The sequence below is a fragment of the Pseudochaenichthys georgianus genome, chromosome 24, assembly GCF_902827115.2.
Source record: "Pseudochaenichthys georgianus chromosome 24, fPseGeo1.2, whole genome shotgun sequence".
NCBI classification, from domain to species: domain Eukaryota; kingdom Metazoa; phylum Chordata; class Actinopteri; order Perciformes; family Channichthyidae; genus Pseudochaenichthys; species Pseudochaenichthys georgianus.
This window is the reverse complement of record NC_047526.1, coordinates 30,966,864-30,990,230: the sequence shown is the minus strand read 5'-3', so window position 1 is coordinate 30,990,230 and position 23,367 is coordinate 30,966,864. Positions and strand designations below refer to the sequence as shown.

General features: G+C 41.0%; 1 protein-coding gene across 2 annotated transcripts in view; it reads right to left on the bottom strand.

Moving 5' to 3' along the window:
* Positions 1 to 23,367, bottom strand: part of map3k5 (mitogen-activated protein kinase kinase kinase 5) — a 94,187-nt gene that overhangs the window by 28,314 nt on the left and 42,506 nt on the right. For both annotated transcript variants that reach the window (XM_034075482.2, XM_034075483.2), the window contains exons 7-14: positions 19,531 to 19,701; positions 18,603 to 18,715; positions 15,732 to 15,891; positions 14,187 to 14,340; positions 11,160 to 11,267; positions 9,836 to 9,888; positions 6,039 to 6,134; positions 3,186 to 3,267 (exon numbers count right to left, since the gene is read on the bottom strand). In XM_034075482.2, the coding sequence (XP_033931373.1) occupies positions 3,186 to 3,267; positions 6,039 to 6,134; positions 9,836 to 9,888; positions 11,160 to 11,267; positions 14,187 to 14,340; positions 15,732 to 15,891; positions 18,603 to 18,715; positions 19,531 to 19,701 (937 nt within the window). The remainder of the gene's footprint in view (positions 1 to 3,185; positions 3,268 to 6,038; positions 6,135 to 9,835; positions 9,889 to 11,159; positions 11,268 to 14,186; positions 14,341 to 15,731; positions 15,892 to 18,602; positions 18,716 to 19,530; positions 19,702 to 23,367) is intronic.

The following is a 23,367-nucleotide window of genomic DNA, read 5'->3' as shown; positions in this document are numbered from 1 at the left end:
TCCCCTCTCATAAATAGTAGCAGAAACAAATCCTTTTATATCCTCTAAACATGGAATTAAATGAAAATAATCCAAACAATATTGGAAGTCCTATCATTTTAGTATAATTCGATAGATTACATTTCTTTTGGTATTACTTTACTATATTTGACAGAAATCCAACTATAAGCAATTCTTAATTTAGTGTTTATAAAAAAGGGAGATATTTCATGGTTATTTCTTTGATTGTTACGCCTTGAAATCTGTTTTAAAAGTATGTTTAACCTTGCAATCCAAACATAGTAAGCATACTTTCTTCTATGTTGTTGTATGTGTGTATTTGTAATAAGTAATTCTTTGCAAGATTATTGTTTTCTTGATACTTTTTACTTGTGTTTTTTCTTTTGGGTTGGACAATCCTGATCAAATACGGTTAGATTACTGCTGAAACATCAGTAAAAAATATAATATCTTTCTGAATTATTTACAGGAAACAGGCGAAGACCCTGGTTTGAGGACAGGTTGTGTATTAATGGGAAACCTGTTTTATATTTGATCTGTGAAACCATGGGTGTAGGAAGCATCCTCAATGTGGGTGGAACATTTGACAGGGGGTGTGGGCGGGTGGTGGAACTCACCTCCTCTAGGGGGGTCCGGGGGCATTTTTTAAATGTTGAAGTTAAAAGCATCAATCTGCTGCACTTTGAGAGCAACATTAGGGACTACATCCATGTGAAACAGAACTGTAAACAGATTTAATTTTTCTTTATGCATATTTTACAAATCACTCCCCATTTAAACTGTATTTTTCTGTTACTGTCCTATAGTATGAGTTAGAATGATTTCATACCTGTTATTCTCTTGTTTTTTTATAACTAATGATCATATAAAAGTGTGCCTTGGAAATACTTATTTACATAAATGATTACCAAAGCGTTTGAGACCCACTACTTAGACTAAAGTGAGCTATCTAAACCCTCAGAGAGTCCTTTACCAGTCTGACAGGAGAGGACTCTCCCTCCACCTCTCAGAGTCCTTTACCTCACTGAGCTGTGGTTATCAGCCTCTCAGTCTGACAGGAGAGGACTCTCCTCCACCCCTCAGAGAGTCCTTCACCTCACTGAGCTGTGGTTATCAGCCTCTCAGTCTGACAGGAGAGGACTCTCCTCCACCCCTCAGAGAGTCCTTCACCTCACTGAGCTGTGGTTATCAGCCTCTCAGTCTGAAAGGAGAGGACTCTCCCTCCACCTCTCAGAGTCCTTTACCTCACTGAGCTGTGGTTATCAGCCTCTCAGTCTGACAGGAGAGGACTCTCCCTCCACCCCTCAGAGAGTCCTTCACCTCACTGAGCTGTGGTTATCAGCCTCTCAGTCTGACAGGAGAGGACTCTCCCTCCACCCCTCAGAGAGTCCTTCACCTCACTGAGCTGTGGTTATCAGCCTCTCAGTCTGACAGGAGAGGACTCTCCCTCCACCCCTCAGAGAGTCCTTCACCTCACTGAGCTGTGGTTATCAGCCTCTCAGTCTGACAGGAGAGGACTCTTCTCCACCTCTTTAATAACAGCGCCTTATATCCGGGTGCTAGTGGAGCGCGCTCGTGAACTGTTAGCGCCGGAGCCTCGCAGCGTGGAAACTGTGGCGTGCATCATTTTACAACTAAAGACACAGCTACACAAAACACGCAGCAGGTGTACGGCTCGTGTGTACGGCTCTGAGAATCTGCCCTGGTACAAAGTAGCAGTGAAAACATGGGACGGAGTTTCATTGATTTGGGCGTTCTCCTAATGAGCAAGTGGAATGGATTTGATAGTGAAGCACTGACACAGCGCTCTACAGAGCGGCGAGTGGAGAGACCGATGCACGGACTTTCCGCATAGTAAAAGTGGGGGGGTCTAAACTAATCATTTTAAAAGGTGGGGGGGCTTGTCCCACCCTCATATAATGGCTGCGACGCCCATGTGTGAAACGCTGCCAAGTCTAAAAAAGAAACAAATCCAATGAGTTATCCTTTTTCATACATGGAACGAAATGAAAATAATCCAAACAATATTGGAAGTCCTGTCATTTTAGTTGATAGATTACAACACATTTTCTTTGGTATTAGTGTCTAAATAACTCTAATGTTGTTGTATGTGTGTATTTGTAATAAGTACTTGTACAATTCTTTGCAAGGTTATCGTTTTCTTGTTACAGCTTACTTGCAGTGTGTTGGACAAACCTGATCAAATGCTGTAAATGTAATGCTGTAACATCAGCAACAAATTAAGAAATCTTATTTATTTTACAAATTATTAACAGGAAACGGGCCAGGACCCAATAACCTATTAAACCGAAACCCGTCTGATGTCTGAAATGTGAAACGCTGCCAAGTCTAAAATAGGTGCGGCAGCTTTTTGGAGTAATGATCCTTTCTCTTCCTGAGGCTCAGCTGGAACGCAGGTGAAGGAATCAGCAGGTGCTCTTTACTGTCAAAGCATACAAAGTACACAAACACAATCCAGGCCTCATCGCAGCAGGTTTCTGTTCGTGTGCTCTGGCTCGGCAGCTGCAATGCATTTGTGAACATGCAAATTGTGATGCCCTGAATTTCACGTGGAAGCAACAGGGAGTTCGTACATGCTTAAAACACTTTGAAAAAAACGAATGTATGATTGATTACTTATTTGATTGCAGTAGTATTTTTGCTTATTTGATGGATAAAAAAAGGAACTCGCCCAAAGCTAAATAACGGTTAAAAGATGGTTTTGAGGTCAATGTTTTTTTTTTTTTTTTCTGACAGCACTTAAATTCCTTTGATGGAAACACATATTTCCTGTGACATTTAAAAAGCAGGCAAAGTGCAGAAACAAAACAGGATGTATCAAACCATGCACAAAAACAACCGGGGAAAACGTTTCGTGGCACCTGTTCAGTGAAAAGAAGTTGCATTGCTGTAGAGTTAAGGACACTTCTGCTGAATCTACGCCAGAGAGAAAGGCTGAGGATCTTTCCGATTCATAAAAATGTCTCATAAGTCATATTTTCTCTTAATTAAAGGCTTTAATAAGGGAAATGTAAGGAGTGGAACTGTTAAAAGAAGCCACTATCTGACTAAAAGCTATGGTAAGGATTCCTGTATGCGCCTTAAATCTACGAAAAGAAGAAGACATTTTAAAATAATCACATTTTAAAAGGTAATATATATAGGAGAGTCTTCAGTCTTTTTACCTCCAAGGCGTCCGTGTCACAGTCTCCCTCCTCCGGACCCTTCCAAGCCTCCTCTGTTATGCTGTTCACCAGATCGCAGAATCTGTAAAGGGAAAAGCCTCATCAGTCAAAAAGAAATACATTTCAAACACAAATGAAAAACAATTCCTACCTGGCATTGAAGGAACATCTAAAAACTGTGAAGCCTTCAATTAAAAAGTGAACTTGTATCCGCCTTATTTTGATTTTGGTCGTGCTAGAATGCTTCAAGCTTTCATGCAGGAAGTCATTTGTAATTTAGTTTTGCAAGGGTATTGTATAATAAATACCTTTTATTATACTTTGTATGCATCTAAATAATGCTTTGTATGCATCTAAATAATTTACAACCATACTTTCTGCAGCAAAATGTATTTCTGCAGACCCTTGTAGACCACAACAATACAGTAGATGACCATCACATGTATGTATGATCTGTATGTGTATTTGTAAAGCGCTTTGAGAGTCATTGATAAAGCGCTATAATAAATATAAGGATTATTATTATTTAGTAGATTGTGCAACATATCCTTTTTTGAAATGTATTATTGCTATTTCTGGCTGTAATTAATACAATAACAATGGTGTTGTTAAAATGACACGGTGCAGTAAGTCTTACTATGTATAACTGTTTCCTTACCACTACTTATCTTCTCTATCTACATGTATCTTGTGTACATGTCTTTATCTGTCCCCTTTACTGTCATGCAGACAAATCCTCATGCTTCAATAGTTGGCCTATATACATACTGTTTACCATTAGAGCTATGTAATGTACAGAATGTGCACATGTGATCTGTTTAACACATCGTGTGATACATGCATTGTTTACTGCAGCTGGTGGTCTCATCCAGAAGGGGTTACAGTATGTTTGCAGGCACACCTCCCACACTTAAACATACATATAACGCCCCTCTGCTACTCTCTCTGAAGACTGGAATTAGCAGGTTTTTGATTCACGCTGAAACACGTGCGTACGTCTTCTTCCTGTTCCCACCACCTATTTCTTCCTTTCCAGCACTTTCGCTCATTCTCCTCTGTGTCAAAGTAGAGCAGCATGATGACAACAGCAGGCATGACTCACTGGCTCTCGCACTCAGCATTATGTGTCTGGTGGAGATGTGAGAGTCTGAACACTCGGTGCAGATAGCGAGGAACACGATGGTGATGAAGTGAAACAAGGTGGAGACGCAGAGGTGTGAAACTTCCCACCTGAGCTGACGAGAGCTCCTGCACTGCTGTAGGAAGAGATACACTCTGCAGACGGAGTGTATCCTCTTTGGACTGACAGAAGTCTTTATGATCAAAGATACGGCAGGAAAAAAAGGTTGTTGGTTCAATTCTAGCTGAGGTTGAAGGTATAAAACTCATGTTTGCTTTTCTTGTGAGTTATCGTGGCTGTTAGAGCAGGTTGGCCTTTAACCTGTTAAACCCCGAGCCTGTTTTTCAGGTTTCAGGCTCGAAAATGACATTCCCAGAACAAATGACTGTAACTTCACTTCTAAAAGGTTTATATGAATAATTTTTGTTATCAAAGCAAGGTTACATCTGTGAGTTGGATGTAGAAGTGTCAGAATAAATATAGATGTTTCTGTGTAAGAGTAAATTCAGATGTAACATAGCAAAAAAAATGTAAATTCCTGTCTCCGCCTAAAGAAAACCCATTACTTATAGTGAAGACCAACCTTGAATGATGGGTTAGTAGCCTAAAAGCTTTAGGAATCCAAATTATAACATATAATAAGTACCCTGTATCAAGATTGAGGCAAAACAAGTGACATTTGACCTTTTTAGAGAGGTTTATGAAAATAAAGTCCAGGCGGAATAAGCTTTGGGCACATTTGGGCACATTTGGTTCCATCAGTGCCATTTGCCCTTTTTCAGATACCAGACTATAAAAATCATTGTATTACATTGAATAATCACTATAGGTATTCATTCCATTAAAAACATTTTTTTAAAAAAAATTTAAATAAAAAAAAAGATTCTTAAAAAAATATTAAAAATATTTGTGTGAGTGTGTATAAAAAAAATCAGGGTCCCTGTCGGCGGGGACCTTCGGGCTTAACAGGTTAATAACTGGATTTATTTTATTGTTTGTTAATGCTTATGTACCGCAATTAGAACTTTCTTTGAGTATGACATGTACTATACACAAACCGCAACCATAACTTTGGTGGTACGTCAAGATGTTCTTGAGCAACACGTTTAACACTTCATTTCTATCCATGTGATGCATGTGGGGGAATTTGAAATTTGATCCGAATGTTGTCATCTTTCTTCATTATTATGTCAAATACCTGTATCACATGTTTTATTGTTGTTGTTTTTTTAAATCATATTTAGTCAACCTCACCCGTGGTTGTGTGGTTTAAGATGTTAGACTAAAAGGCTGGACATTTTAGGGTTTGAGCTGTTTAAGTATATAAGTGTAGTCCAAATGGCGTTGAACCCCGACCAAACAATGTACGCCTTAGTATGTAAATGAGGTTTTATAAGTCTTATTTTTCTACAGAACGAATCGGTAATAAAAGTAAAGCAAATTAAAGTCGACGATTTGTTAAAAGTGTATCTACTCACAAAGGATCTCTTCTGAAGATTGAAATCCCTTGTCTCAGATTTAGTTTGATAGTTACAACAGTATATATAACTAGCTCATAAAACACAATAATGCATTTCAAAGTCATACAGAAGTAAGATGTATAATGTCAACATGAATAATAGTTTACTGATGGTTTTAAACACAACATGTATGAGCTTTAAAGACGTCACACACACACACACACACACACACACACACACACACACACACAGAGAGAGAGACGGAGTACAGACCTTTTGCAGTGCATCTCTGTGCAGAAATAGATCTGGAAGTCCTCTGAATTGTGGAGCACGTACAGGAAGGCACTGCGCTCGTCAAACTTGGAGATGCTGAAGAGAAAATCAATCAATCAGTAAAGCCCAATTTGCCTCAGGGTGCTTTACAATTTGTGCAGAATAGGACATCACCACTACTATTTAGAAATATGTATAGCTATTTGACTTGCATCCTTTGGTTACATAACCCTTTACACAGTTAGAAATACACCATCTATACCAGGGGGGTCAAACTCAATTTTATCGTGGGCCACATTAGCATTATGGTTGCACTCAAAGGGCCAGTTGTAACTATATAATCTATAAATACATAATATATATGAAAGAATGTATGATATTATATTATTGCCTCTTCATTGGATTATTATCGGATAGGGTAATAACTTCATAATTAACTACGTCTGAAAGCAGAAGTCTAGGGTAAATCATTGCAAGTCTCTTCAGTGCGCATGTCACACAAATGAGATGCATTGTGGGACGTGTAGTTTATGGGCAACATGCTTCTGTAAGATAAGATAAGATGGACCTTTATTAATCCCCGTGGGGAAATTCAGTAGTTTAACAGCAACAGGGTGAGATTGAAAAACAGGACAGATTAATAAAATTAAGATACAAAAAATAATTAAAATGAACACATAGATATACTGTAAAGTAGCATGTAACCGTATAACAGGGTATATGCAGGGATCCTGAAGTCAGATGTAATACATTTTAAGACCTTTTTTAAGACCTCATCGCCACTTGGAGTTCTAACCGGTTACCTTGGCGACACACTTTACCTCACATTGACTATATACAGTATTGATTGTCCTTCCTCCTTATCTTCCAACCATTTGGACGCAGACTTGCATTTCCCCATAACGATGTTTAACAACCGGCGTAAACGGACCGTCGCGCTATCGAGCAGTGAGCGTGCGACGTCCTGTTCTGATGACGTCAGACCCAACGGGATGCCATCAATAAACTCCACAGAATCACACTACACACCTACGCCATGACTACATTCAGGCAGACTGTAGAACACAACCTCTCTGGACCATTTATATACTTATTGAAAACAAGCTACAAAGTGTAATACCTTGGAAAATGCCGTTTAATACTTTTTAATAGCCTTCATTTCCGCTGAATTGATTTATCAACTATTAATACTTTTTAAGACCCCGCGGACATCCTGTAAAATAAACGTATTATATTCTTTGCAAGCTCTTGCGGGGCCACATAAAATGAAGTCGCGGGCCGGATTTGGCCCCCAGGCCTCGAGTTTGACACCCCTGATTTATACAGTTTTGTACATTTCACGTTTTTAGACTGTACACTATATGCACATTGACATTGCATTTGATCTCGTTGCACTGTCATCGCTACTACCTCTGCTTTTACCACTCTTATGTATTTATTTATTTGTGTCTATTTATTAGTGTGTTGCCAAATAAATGTCGTTGTACTTTGTATCATGACAATACAAATATATTCTTCAACACATTTAGTTGGACGGATCCCATGAGAGCAGAAATGACTCATTTCATGGGGGATGTCATAAGTCAAGAGAAAGACCTCGTTATTCTCTGGGTATGAAATAAAAGACTGTATGGCCGCTCCATCACAATACAAACCACAATGAATAGAACAAAAGCAGGATGTACTACTAATTGATATCCATTGTATGCATTATGAGTGTTTGTTTGCATCTGGAAAACGAACAGGACAAATTAAATGATGCTGAATTTCTGCACAAAAGACAGAGAGCTTCCATTCAAAAGCTAAATGGAAACTTTTACCCCCCGCACTGAGTCCATTTCTGCGGCGCTGAGCCAAGGCCAGACTGTATATTGTTGCTCGCAGCGCTGCTATTGTGTCCTGCTGACTGTCTGCAGGCTGAGTGGGCATGCACAATGACTCGTTCCCTAGCAACATGTGAGCACAGCCCTCCTCTGATCTGACAGCGAATTCCTCTGAGGACCGGGGAAGAGGAGACGCAGAGGAACACTCGAAAAACTGTCCATGGTAGACTGTCTGGGGTATTTGTGGAGCACTTTGAAGCAGAAATGCACGTCTTGAATCTGCACGTTGGATGCATTCAAGAGCATGCTGTTTGGCAATGCTTTTGTACATGACACCTCTGCACATGTTAGACCTTTATACATTTACAGTAAACCATAAGTCCAGATATATGTTTGGTTCATCATGTTATAATTCAGAATGAACATTTTGATTGTCATTCAAATCAGGTAAGGACAGTTTGCAGGCTTTTCTCCACGCAGGAAACCATACGAATAAGTGATCAAAGCAGTCATAGCAGCAAAGAGAAGAATAGAAAAGAGAAGGGACTAGTTACATTCATTTGAAGAGGACACATTCTGCTAATTTCCAGGTTCATATTTGTATTTTGTGACTCTACTGTGGCCGTTTCTCAATGTCGAGTAAACCTGCTGCAGAGCCACTATTTCAAGTATACTACGTCATCGAGTGGCGCCGAAGGACTGTTTAAATGCCAAGCATTCGGCGCTACTCGATGACGTAGCATACTTGAAATAGTGGCAGGTATACTCGACATTGAGAAGCGGCCTGTGACATGTTGGCATGCTTCAATGTTCAAAAAGGTCTTTATTTTTATATATATATAAGGTCTATAGGTGCAACATTTACAGTGATGGGTGTAAGTAAATATACTTTAAGATCAATAAATCTTTCTTTACATCATCTTTCGGTTGCAGTCTTTGAGGGGTGAAGGTATGTGTTTTTCATTTGTCACATATTTTTATAATCGGTACATTTCTGAGAGTCCCATTTTTGTCAAATCCATCAACAAAGGGTGCTCTGTCCTATAATTGCACATTAGCATGCAATTGATACATGTGAATATAAAAACACCTGAGAGATTAAAGCAGTTCAAACATACGTCAGGATTGGTTTAAAAGAGCCGTGCCATCCGTCTCAAAAGCAAAAGTGACATTTAGAGACATTAGGCGCTTTCACACCGGAGTACTTTTCCCAGTTTAGTTCCGATAAAGTTCAGAAAATGTGCGTTCACTTCACACCAAAAAAATCCGGAACTAGAATTTAGTTCATGAGAACCTTTCACCCCCTTTTCCATCCCTGCTAGAGAGCAGGGACTTTCATGGAAGAAACAGGTTCCTATGTCTGATTGGCTGGGCGGATTGCAAACCACGCCCCGTAAAACTCGCTTTGTGAAGCCGCCATTTTATTTGCTGGCATTAGCATTATTAGCATTAGCATTAGCCCAGCGCAGAAACGGAGAGAGACTAACTTATGGCAACGCAAAATAAAACATGGGAGCGGTGGAGAAGAGGAGGTGTCGGCGTTCTGGCGATTTACTCGGATTTACCAGTCCCCAACTCCGGGGACTTCCGGCCGGGGACTTCGGGCGGCAGTATACGCCGTGAAATTGTTTGCGGCCTGCCAGTAAACCCAAAGCAGAAGAAGAAGAAGAAGAAGAAGTGACATCAGCGGCTTAATTTGCCTAATCCTCCCTCAGGGATTTATTCCAGTGTGAACGCGATCTGCTCTTTAGTTCTGATTAACTAAATTCTCATGACCTAAGTACGGCAAAGAACTTGGTGTGAAAGCTATAAGGAGCTTTCACACCAAGTACTTTGCCGTAGTGGAGCTAATAAATGTTCTGCCAAACCAATATCTGATGGTACATTCAAACCACTCCTGTCCTCTGGAGACAGATTGTTGTCACGTCCCTCAGCTAAAATATGAGTGTGTGATTAAAGACAGCAGACACTGACCTGACTCCTCGCACTGACGTGGCGCTGAAGTTCCACTCATGGATCCCCTTGTGCTGCAGGAAAACAAATAACATCACTTCAGCTTCTGGGAGACGGTGAATCAATCAATACTCAATACTACTGATAGTAGTTGATTGGTTACAGTATTAGAGCAGAGGACATTGATGTAGCACTTTACTAGGATGAGTAACTGGTCAGCAATCACTTCTACTGATGTGCTGAAGTGGATATGAGCACTTCCATCCATCCATCCATCCATCTTCTCCCGCTTATCCGTGGTCGGGTCGGGGGTAGCAGTTCCAGCAGAGAGCCCCAAACTTCCTTTCCCCTCATCAACCAGCTCTGACTGGGGGGTCCCAAGGCGCTCCCAGGCCAGCGAAGAGATATAATCCCTCCACCTGGTCCTAGGTCTACCCCTCGGTCTCTTCCCAGCTGGACGTGCCTGGAACACCTCCCTAGGGAGGCGCCCAGGTGGCATCCTAACTAGGTGCCCGAACCACCTCAACTGGCTCCTTTCGACGCGAAGGAGGAGCTGCTCAACTCCGAGTCCCTCCCTGATGACCGAACCTCTCACCTTATCCCTAAGGGAGACGCCAGCCACCCTGCGGAGAAAACCCATCTCGGCCGCTTGTATCCGCGATCTCGTTCTTTCGGTCATGACTAAGCACTAAGCACTTCCATATGAGGGAATAATCAATGGCACAGAAATGCATGACAGTAAACAAGTCCATTATCTCATCGTAGCATCTGAAAACTGACAATCATCCTCCATGTATTCACTTCTGTTGGCAAATGTGATGTTTGATAAACAGTGAGTAGTTTAAGCATTGACATCATGTAAATCAATAAAAGCACAAAGAGACTGTTTGCGCTGTGGCAATGAACGCCAGCCAATCAGAAACAAGCCTTTCCTCTATGTCACAATGATTGTTTACTTTGCAAAGTAGTCAAAGTTTGGTAATAATATATAATTTGTTGTGTTTATTCGCAAAGAATTCAACAAAAATGCACTGCATACATTTCAGATTATTATTTTAATTGGACGACAAGCTTCAACAGATTTGAGTGTCCATTGCTTCTCTACTAAAATATACTTTTATAAATCTCCCTTAACTTATACCTCACTCATATTGGTGCTGATTGCATATTAAAACATGCGATAATTCACATCAAGACACCTTTTTGATTCGCATGGACCTTTTTCTAACATGTTTTTTATGTTTTATCTGAGATTCAGGAACAGATTTGTCAATTTAAGAGCAAGTTACAGAACACATAAGGGCATCATTCTGCGTCCGGCTTGTTGGACAATATGAACACTCACCATATCATCAGGGGCAACATGCCAGATCGACACCGTGTTGTCGTCCACGTCTTTGTTGATGGACAAATATGAAGGCTGGTACACTTTAGTGGGCTCTAATATCAACACCTGGAGGAATTAGAAATATGTTGCATTATTTAATTCATTTAAACAATAAAAAGTTTGATCATCACATATATCACACTGTTTTTCATCAATATATTATAGCTCTCAGATATATACAGAACATGTCTCTGATTGGCTCCAAACACCAAACAGATCATTGCAGCATTACCCATAATCCCCTCTGTTTCAGCCCTGTTTCCAAAGTGCTGATTCTCTGTCTGTTACTTTAGATGAAAATAAGGAGCCCCTCCCCACGCCCCTCTGAGAGAGATTTGGTTACAAAGAACTCAATGGTGCTCTAGAGGAGATTCAGGTGATAAGGGGGGGGGGGGGGGGTTACCTTGGTTGCTGATTGGCTAATGGTTACACAAGACAACACATCGTTATGACATCATAAAGTGGCCAAAATCTGATCAGCTCATTTTCAGACAGGTTTTTATAGAAATGGATCAAAAAGAGAGAGAATCTTTGTTCCTGAAACTTTCAGAGTCTCTTTCCACAGAGGGGACACATGTTGATGTAGAAGAGACATGAAGAAGAGGGGACACATGTTGATGTAGAAGAGACATGAAGAAGAGGGGACACATGTTGATGCAGAAGAGACATGAAGAAGAGGGGACACATGTTGATGTAGAAGAGATATGAAGAAGAGGGGACACATGTTGATGTAGAAGAGACATGAAGAAGAGGGGACACATGTTGATGTAGAAGAGACATGAAGAAGAGGGGACACATGTTGATGTAGAAGAGACATGAAGAAGAGGGGACACATGTTGATGTAGAAAAGACATGAAGAAGAGGGGACACATGTTGATGTAGAAGAGACATGAAGAAGAGGGGACACATGTTGATGTAGAAGAGACATGAAGAAGAGGGGACACATGTTGATGTAGAAGAGACATGAAGAAGAGGGGACACATGTTGATGTAGAAGAGACATGAAGAAGAGGGGACACATGTTGATGTAGAAGAGACATGAAGAAGAGGGGACACATGTTGATGTGGAAGAGACATGAAGAAGAGGGGACACATGTTGATGTGGAAGAGACATGAAGAAGAGGGGACACATGTTGATGTAGAAGAGACATGAAGAAGAGGGGACACATGTTGATGTAGAAGAGACATGAAGAAGAGGGGACACATGGTGATGTGGAAGAGACATGAAGAAGAGGGGACACATGTTGATGTAGAGAAGACATGAGGAAGAGGGGACACATGTTGATGTGGAAGAGACATGAAGAAGAGGGGACACATGTTGATGTAGAAGAAACATGAAGAAGAGGGGACACATGTTGATGTAGAAGAGACATGAAGAAGAGGGGACACATGGTGATGTGGAAGAGACATAAAGAAGAGGGGACACATGTTGATATAGAGAAGACATGAGGAAGAGGGGACACATGTTGATGTAGAAGAGACATGAAGAAGAGGGGACACATGTTGATGTAGAAGAGACATGGAGAAGAGGGGACACATGTTGATGTAGAGAAGACATGAGGAAGAGGGGACACATGTTGATGTAGAAGAGACATGAGGAAGAGGGGACACATGTTGATGCAGAAAAGACATGGAGAAGAGGGGACACATGTTGATGTGGAAGAGACATGAAGAAGAGGGGACACATGTTGATGTAGAAGAGACATGAAGAAGATGGGGACACATGTTGATGTAGAAGAGACATGAAGAAGAGGGGACACATGTTGATGTAGAAGAGACATGAAGAAGAGGGGACACATGTTGATGTAGAAGAGACATGAAGAAGAGGGGACACATGTTGATGTAGAAGAGACATGAAGAAGAGGGGACACATGTTGATGTAGAAGAGACATGAAGAAGAGGGGACACATGTTGATGTAGAAGAGACATGAAGAAGAGGGGACACATGTTGATGTAGAAGAGACATGAAGAAGAGGGGACACATGTTGATGTAGAAGAGACATGAAGAAGAGGGGACACATGTTGATGTAGAAGAGACATGAAGAAGAGGGGACACATGTTGATGTAGAAGAGACATGAAGAAGAGGGGACACATGTTGATGTAGAAGAGACATGAAGAAGAGGGGACACATGTTGATGTAGAAGAGACATGAAGAAGAGGGGACACATGTTGATGTAGAAGAGACATGGAGAAGAGGGGACACATGTTGATGTAGAAGGAGACATGAAGAAGAGGGGACACATGTTGATGTAGAAGAGACATGAAGAAGAGGGGACACATGTTGATGTAGAAGAGACATGAAGAAGAGGGGACACATGTTGATGTAGAAGAGATATGAAGAAGAGGGGACACATGTTGATGTAGAAGAGACATGAAGAAGAGGGGACACATGTTGATGTAGAAGAGACATGAAGAAGAGGGGACACATGTTGATGTAGAAGAGACATGAAGAAGAGGGGACACATGTTGATGTAGAAGAGACATGAAGAAGAGGGGACACATGTTGATGTAGAAGAGACATGAAGAAGAGGGGACACATGTTGATGTAGAAGAGATATGAAGAAGAGGGGACACATGTTGATGTAGAAGAGACATGAAGAAGAGGGGACACATGTTGATGTAGAAGAGACATGAAGAAGAGGGGACACATGTTGATGTAGAAGAGACATGAAGAAGAGGGGACACATGTTGATGTAGAAGAGACATGAAGAAGAGGGGACACATGTTGATGTAGAAGAGACATGAAGAAGAGGGGACACATGTTGATGTAGAAGAGACATGAAGAAGAGGGGACACATGTTGATGCAGAAGAGACATGAAGAAGAGGGGACACATGTTGATGTAGAAGAGACATGGAGAAGAGGGGACACATGTTGATGCAGAAGAGACATGAAGAAGAGGGGACACATGTTGATGTAGAAGAGACATAGAGAAGAGGATTTTGCACAATAGGTGACCTTTAAGGTTTTATCTGGAGGCTCTTACCGGAAATCGGACGGAGGAGACGTCTTTCTTCGTGGCCTCGACCAGAAAGTCCATCCAGAAATCCACCAGCTCCTGCTTGGGGGCCGGCTGCTCCGTGCACGGCTTCTTAAACTGCTGGTAGATGAGGATGGTCTCCACCAGCGAGCGCAGGTACCTGAACCACCCAGAGGGAAGGAATGTTTAGTTACTGTGCCCAGAAAGAAAGTCTGAATGCAAAGCCTTTTTCCGCCTCAAACAAAACCTATTTGACATCACCTGTTCCTCTGAGAAAAACCTCTGCAAACACAACGGCATGCGGCGGATCAGTGGCATGCGTGTCATATCGTTTCAAACCCGTGAGCTCAGATCAAGAACGATCACATAAACAAACAATACCATTGTGTTTCCATGCTCGTTTGTCTTTGTGACATTAATGGGGACTTAAAGAGTTCTCACAGCTCAAACATAAATAAAGACCAGCAGGAGAGTGTTCACTCCTCCACATGTTGCGCATGTAATACGCCGTATAAAATAGCAAAGGAATGCATATCAAGTCTGAAATTATGTTAAGCTGGTAGTTAAGACTTTGTTACTCCACCATGTAGAGGATTAAGCACGGATTAGAAAAGCTATAGTTTCGTCAGCACGTTTTTAATTGATAGGAATTGGAGGTTTTATGTTCCTTTCTTGCTATAGTTGTACTTACTTAGGGCTGCTCGATTATGGCAACAATCATAATCTCGATTATTTGGGTCGATAATTGATATCACGATTATTAAAAACGATTATCCATTTACTTTGAAAACATCCATTTATTGAAAAAAACTACCCTGAACTTTAAGTATAATTCAACTGAAAAACCAATAATATTTTTTATCCATGTACTTTTTCTTGTAATGTTTAATTGAACTATTCATATTTTAGACTGCACTGTAACTTTTATCCATGTATTTTTCCTTAATGTTTATTTTATTAGCTTTTCTTTTTTAATGCTTAATGTCTTTCATTTTTTTTGTAAAGCACTTTGAATTGCCTTGTGTTGAAAAGTGCTATATAAATAAACTTGCCTTAAAAATAATCGTTTTATTTCGATTATGTTGTTTTCAAAATACGATTAATTGAGCAGCCCGAGTTATACACAGTACACCCATACCTGCATTGCAGTTAAGGTTTGTGTTCCATCTTAGTTCAGGTTGAATCCACGGCGCAATGAGAACAGCTGTTGCTCACACAAAACATTTACATGCTGGTAATCTTGACAAACTGCCAGTTTCAAGTGGTGTTTCCTGTCTAAGAACATTCTTTCTTTTCACAGAGCAAATGATATGCATCGTGATTCATTTGGAATTCTCCTCGAAATGTCACCAGGCTCGAAACTGAATCAAAATCCATATAAAAGCAGAGCTTCTGTTGAAGACACAGCGAGTTCCTCTGTTTACTGTTCTTCCTGCAAAACACAACACATGTTTGCACAAAGGCAACAGACGCCTCTGTGGCTTCAGGGGAGAGCAGAGCGTCAGACCAGGATGCGGTCTCAAGTGTGTTTCTGCTCTGCCTGCATCTCACCAGATGGGGGCTTTAAGTTTGAAGAGCTTCTCCGAGGACTGGATGACCCTGGTGTTGTCACAGGCCAGGATGCTGGCGCCCAGGAAGAAGCCCACGTCCCAGTAGCTCTGCAGCTTGTCCAGGCTGCCCTTCTTCCCCAGCAGGCTGCTCAGCTTCACCCCTGGGACACGAGACATTTAAAAGGTCACATATTATGCAAGACCATGTCTTTTATACATCAACATGTGTCCCCTCTTCCTCATGTCTCTTCCACATCAACATGTGTCCCCTCTTCCTCATGTCTCTTCCACATCAACATGTGTCCCCTCTTCCTCATGTCTCTTCTACATCAACATGTGTCCCCTCTTCTTCATGTCTCTTCTACATCAACATGTGTCCCCTCTTCTTCATGTCTCTTCTACATCAACATGTGTCCCCTCTTCTTTATGTCTCTTCTTCATCAACATGTGTCCCCTCTTCTCCATGTCTCTTCTACATCAACATGTGTCCCCTCTTCTTCATGTCTCTTCTTCATCAACATGTGTCCCCTCTTCTCCATGTCTCCTCTACATCAACATGTGTCCCCTCTTCTTCATGTCTCCTCTACATCAACATGTGTCCCCTCTTCTTCATGTCTCCTCTACATCAACATGTGTCCCCTCTTCTTCATGTCTCTTCTACATCAACATGTGTCCCCTCTTCTTCATGTCTCCTCTACATCAACATGTGTCCCCTCTTCTTCATGTCTCTTCTACATCAACATGTGTCCCCTCTTCTTCATGTCTCTTCCACATCAACATGTGTCCCCTCTTCTTCATGTCTCTTCTACATCAACATGTGTCCCCTCTTCTTCATGTCTCTTCTACATCAACATGTGTCCCCTCTTCTCCATGTCTCTTCTACATCAACATGTGTCCCCTCTTCTTCATGTCTCTTCTACATCAACATGTGTCCCCTCTTCTCCATGTCTCTTCTACATCAACATGTGTCCCCTCTTCTCCATGTCTCTTCCACATCAACATGTGTCCCCTCTGTGGAAAGAGACTCTGAAAGTTTCAGGAACAAAGATTCTCTCTCTTTTTGATCCATTTCTATAAAAACCTGTCTGAAAATGAGCTGATCAGATTTTGGCCACTTTATGATGTCATAACGATGTGTTGTCTTGAGTAACCATTAGCCAATCAGTAACCAAGGTAACCCCCCCCCCCTTATCACCTGAATCTCCTCTAGAGCACCATTGTGTTCTTTGTAACCAAATGTCTCTCAGAGGGGCGTGGGGAGGGGCTCCTTATTTTCATCTAAAGTAACAGACAGAGAATCAGCACTTTGGAAACAGGGCTGAAACAGAGGGGATTATGGGTAATGCTGCAATGATCTGTTTGGTGTTTGGAGCCAATCAGAGACATGTTCTGTATATATCTGAGAGCTATATATATTGATGAGAAACTGTATAATAGGGACCTTTAATACAATAAGTAGATGGTTTTTGTTGCTCCTTCACCCCTGAGGCCATTGCATGATGAAATCCTAAGAGAGCTGCAGTGAGACTGTGGCAAGAGAATAAAACATGTTCATACTTGGATATGTCACAATGTGCAGGACAAAGTAGGGCTGCTCGATTATGGCAAAAACCATAATCTCGGTCAATAATTGATATCACGATTATTAAAAACGATTATCCATTTACTTTGAAAGCATCCATTTATTGAAAAAATTATTTGACCAGTATGTTTTTAACAGTTGATTACCCTGAACTTGAAGTGTAATTCAACTGAAAAACCAAAAAAAAAAAAAAAAAAAAAAAAAAAATTAAATAATCGTTTTATTTCGATGATGTTGTTTTCATAATCATTTCAGGCCAAAATCGTAATTGCGATTAAAATACGATTAATTGAGCAGCCCTAGAACAAAGGTGTGATTTGTCATTGTGTTCTGCAAGAATGTAAAGGTATTATAGATAATGGTTCTGGTTGCTGCCGCGGTAACCAGTCATTTGAAGAAGCAGCTGGGGGCTGGAGGCATGCGGGCAGAGCATGGAGGGAGGGTGGGGCTCAGATTCCCAGGACTTCCTGCTCCGTTTCCCACATTCCTGAACTCCTCTGAGCCTCAGGTTTCAGGACAGAACACACAGGTTTGGAACAAGGGCTTAGCAGGAGGAAATGTGTCTATATGCACTCAGATGTTTCTTTTTTAAAGCAGCTATAATCAATATGTTTTACAAAATACTGAAATAACTTATGTGACAAGAAGTGAGGAACACAGAGCATTATCACAAGACTCTGCAGTTCCCATCAGCGCTATAGATAGATACCTATACCTCATTGTTTGCTCTCAGTGCTCCCAAACAGTTTGGCCACAGCAGACTGCTGCACCAAACATTAGACAGGCACTGTTTACAACTAGCTAGTGGACATGTACGAATCTTAAGAGCTATATGTTTACCTCCATGGTTGTTCGAGACCAAAGCTGAGCGAATATTAGCCTTAGATTCCTCAGGTTGACAGAAACGACAAATGTATGTTAACGTTGGTTTGTGTCTGCCCTGCCCGATATGTAAATGAACTATTTGATAACACAGGAAGCATCAGGCAGATGTTTAAAGTGGTAAGACTGAGCAAAAGAAGATACAGTGAAATCAAAACAATGAATCGACCTGAAAGAAGTTGCAAAAAGTGCTAATATTACATTTCACATTATCATTTGGTCCATTATGAATATCAAAACATTGATCAGCTTTAACCTGCAGGTTTTAACATATGGATGCAAATGATAAAATAGACACTTTCATTTCTAATGTCTTCCTTGTTGTATTCCGTGCCCTGGATGGATTTGACGGATCACAAAGGACGGTTGCCGGGTAGGTTACAGATATCCAGTCTAGCACCCACTCACCCACTTTGCGGAGCTCGAAGGACGTTTCGAACTGGTGTCCTGCTGCCAGGAGGAGAACAGCGTAGTTTATCCCAGAGTGCAGTGTCGGCTCTGACTCAAACCCCATTTTAAACCTGAGAGGAAAAACATAATGACTCCAATAAGCACTTTGCCTCCAAGCAGTGCGTCATACAACATCACCAGCATCTCCCAGAAACATTATGTTCAAGGGGCTTTCGGAGACAATTCAAGATACAAAAACAATTACAGCCATATTGAGTTGGGACCACAGAAGGGCAAACGGCGACTGAGTACTCAACGAGACATTTATATAATGAGCAATCTGTTGATCCGAGGGAAGGGGAATGTTATTAGAGGAGCCTCTGCTTAGCTGTGGCACAATAACACAAACGGCATATTTAATCGAATAAGATACGAGACCTACGAAGCAATTTCCAGATGGAAGCAATCAACAGCCTTCTGGTAATAGTATTGCTCTGTTATTAAGTCAACTTCCGTCAGTTACTGTTAGCAGCCATAAGCTTAGAGGTCACTGAGATACCCATGAGGAAATGGCAAACTAACGAGTAACAAGTCAACCTTATTTGCATGACTGCATCCAGCTGAAAGCCCTTGTTGTGCAACGTATTGCAGAAGTATGAACACATCCTGCTGTAAACATCCAGTCACTCGAGGTGTTTCCAAAGACGTTCTCTTTTGTCAGTTGCACCTTTGCACATTTTGTTCTGTACAGGATGGAAGTTGCTTTAAGGTGTCACCCTGTAATTGTTTGCTCTCGATAAAGGGTTTTACCTTTACGATAACAGCTATTTCAGTCCATTTAAATCCAGTGATTCCCCTGGAAGGAATCTATCACGCATCTTCCCCTTCCAAACAATTCTTCTAACGATATTTATATCAGACTTAGCATCTGGAGGAGCTCGCTCACCACTGAGTGCTGCTGTCTCTGCTCGGCGTGTCGGTGAAGTGAGACTCCAGGAACATGTCCTTATAGATCCGCCCCACCAGGCAGTAGATGTCCGAGGCGACCTGCTCCTCCCCGTTCACCAGAGGCAGCATGATGTCCAGAGCCTTCTGTCTGTCGCCCGGCAAGTTCCTCCTACACACACAGCCAGAGAGGACGGACATCAGAAGTCAATCTGATTGACTGTCAGTGACTACAAATACATATTGCTGTTGAAGCATGTTAGATTATTAAAATAAGACAACATCCTTTAAGACCTATTCAATAAATAAAAAGAAATATATAAAGGTAGGTAAATAATAAAGACTAAAAGAACATTTAAAGTAAAAAGCTAATCTAAAAAGACATGTCTTTAGCTGGTGATGACGAGACCTTTACCAAACGTGTCTTCCATTTAGAGCAAATTAATAAAAAAAAGCGCTATAATAAATGTAAGGAATTATTATTATTATTATTATTATTAATACACAGAAGCTCTTCTGTAAACTATCTAAAATAATGCGTGGTTGAAGGTAGCTGCAGCGAGTTATGTTCAGGGTTCCCTGAAGAAAAACTAATCAGCTTCAAGCAATCTATCTGGACATGTGTCAGTTTCAGGTTCATATCAGTACTTAGTGTCTCTCCTGGGACATGTCTCCATGCTCTAATGTTCAAAAAGCTCTGTATTGTTCTCGTACTGCCTGTGCTGCAGCACCTCTTTTCACCCTCTGTCTGAAACCAGAGCCCAGTCTGCTCTGATTGGTTAGCTGGCCGGCTCTGTTGTGATTGGTCAACTTGCTTAGAGATGTACCACCCCTTAGCCCAGGGGTGTCAAACTCAAGGCCCGGGGGCCAAATCCGGCCCGCAACTTCATTTAATGCGGCTCCACAAGAGCTTGCAAAGAATATCATATGTTTATTATACAGTCACAGGCCGCTTTACAGAAGCACAATGCCCATAAACTACATGTCCCACAATGCATCTCAAATTAGACTTTTTTCTCGGAAATTGACTTTTTTTTTCAAAATGTCACTTTTTTTTTTTCTCAGAATTTGGCTTTTCTTTTTAAATTATTTGTGACATGCGCACTGAAAGAGACTTACAATTGTTTGCTTCTGCTTTCAGACTTAGTTAATTATGAAGTTATTACCCTCCGATAATAATCCAATGCAGAGGCAATCATGTAATATAATACATTATTTTATATATATTAAATATTTATATATGTATATTTATATCGTCTTAAAGTTACAACTGGCCCTTTGAGTGCAACCATGATGCCGATGTGGCCCGTGATGAAATTGAGTGTGACCCCCCTGCCTTAGCCTATCACGTACAATGTGTTGGAGCGCTAGCCAATAGAAGCACGAGTGTTACAAAGTGATGTCACTATGTTACAGAAGTAAACAAAGGCCTCCAATGGAGGTGTTTCAGCAGGAATTGTAGCTATTGCAGACCATTTACATGCACACAAACCTATATAACACACCAGAGGAAAGAGAAACCCCCAAAAGGCCTCTTTAAACATTGTATACTTCTTCTATATAAAGGGGTACCCAACTATTTGTTCACAAGGCCTGAGGATTGCTTTGCCTGTAAAAAGTTGTACTGTATGCTCTAAAGTGAGCTAAAATACTGTATTTTGTTGCATCATGGGAAATGTAGTTTTGTAGCTTGACCAATCCTCTTTTTTAAGCAAGTCTTGCAAGTCCTCTACACTAAGGGAAGTTCACTGCTAATTGGTGGATTCATTCCAACTTCTACAAGGTGACTTATGCTGCATTTAGAATGGCCTACTCCCAAAGAAATCAACATATTTCAACAGGTTGGTTTAAACAGTCCATTTGACAGATGCTAATTCATCACGTCAACACACATCTCATGAAGGGAGTAACAGCCTGCACCACTTAACAAGGACGCAATTAAACAGTTGAGAGAACAATAGTAAACCAGGTCAACCGCAGAGCACTTAATATGTCACATGATCCAGAGCTAGATTTAATGTTATGCATTCAATACAAAAAATGCTGATACTTAAATGTATGTGCATGTTGAGTATGTGGGTATGTTTAAATAATCACCTCACCCCCTAATTATGCCCCGACACTGTATAATAAGCAACCATTTAAAAACCACAAAGGAAATGAACTGCAACCCCATGAGGTGTTAATTGATTGGATGTTTTGTCAACAGAAGCTTTTATATTTCCTGTTTTGATTAAACACTGTGCAGAAAACATGTTATTAATGGCTCTGCTTCATCAGAAATAATGAAACAAACCAGGAGTACAGCTGGCTCTCTAGTATGAGCAATCAAGGTTGGATAAACAAAACCATTACATCAAATTCCCTTAAGGTGGGGTAGGTTTCAGAAACCGGCTCGAGATGCACTTTTTGTTATATTCCATGGAATGCTCTTAACATCCCGATAGCAATGAATATCTGAAGTGCTTTGACAAAAAATGCATAAAAAAACGTCATCTGTGGAAGCCGTGGTACTGTAAAAAGTACAGATTGCCGCCCTGTCTGTCAGCCTTCCATCTCGTGGAAGAATGTACCTCGTGCCGTCATTGGGCGTGCATTGCAGCAGTACTTCGATGACTCGCCAGCAACAGGCGGCCACTTCCACCAGTCTGCTGACGTCACGTTCATGTGTGTTGGAGGAGGTGCTCTGTAAGGAAGTCTGAAGGAAGGGGCGGATTCTTTTTGGCAGTGTACTTTCAAATGTTAGTGCACTCGAGCCGGTTTCTGAAACTTACCTTTAAGAGATTTACTCACAATTCTAATTACAATTCTTAATAAATAAAGGATATGAGCCACACTGGCTTTTAATTATAACTTTAATTATCAGTTTTTTTGGTTAACTTATTTGAAAACAAGACCTTAAAGGTAGGTAGGAATGTAGAAACCAGCTCGAGTGCGCTAGAATGTGAAAGTACACAACCGGAAACAATCTGCCTCTTCCTTCAGACTTCCTCACAGAGCCCCTCCTCCAACACACACGAACGCGCACATGACCAATGAGGGCACGAGATAAGTGTGTGCACAGATGGCAGGCTGACAGGCAGGTAGGCCATCCATCCTTTTTACAGCGCCACGGCTTCCACAGATGACATGTTTTTATGTATTTATTGTCGAAGCATTTAATTTATTCATTGCTATCGGGATGTTAAGAGCATTCCATGGAATATAACAACACGTGTTTCTGAAGTGAATGACCTACCCCACCTTTAATGGAAGTTAAAATGTTCAGTTTTGTTAATTGGACTTTTTAGTCATTTTAGAAGCTTCTAATGACTTTCAAATGTTCTTAATAAGTTAATGAAGAATACAAGACAGGAAATGCCATGGTGGAATATATCAGGGACACACAATGGCCGATTAGAAACACATACTGTACAACCTATCAGTCGCATTCAGGAAGAGTACTTTTGGTCAGACGTCATTCTCGGTCACAGCATTAGAAAACTGGAACTCTCCACCCACTCAAATCAGAGACATCCAGACACATCCACCTCCACAGCTCACTTAACAACATGGTTCACTGAGACCTACACCTGCACACACTAGTCTGTGTTTCTGAGCATGGCGTGAATGTTACATGTTGTGATCATGGATGTTGCCCCTCGTTTGTGATGTGCTATATGTGACATGTACTGTATGTGGTAACATGTGTTGTTTATTGTTCTCTTTTATCCATCATTTTCACCTGTATCTACTTGTCTTTCATCCTTTTTAATTAATTTTATATTTTTTTTATAACTAATGTGCACCGACAGAAATGCTAGAGAGGTTCATGTTGTTTATGTTTGCTTTTTCTCAT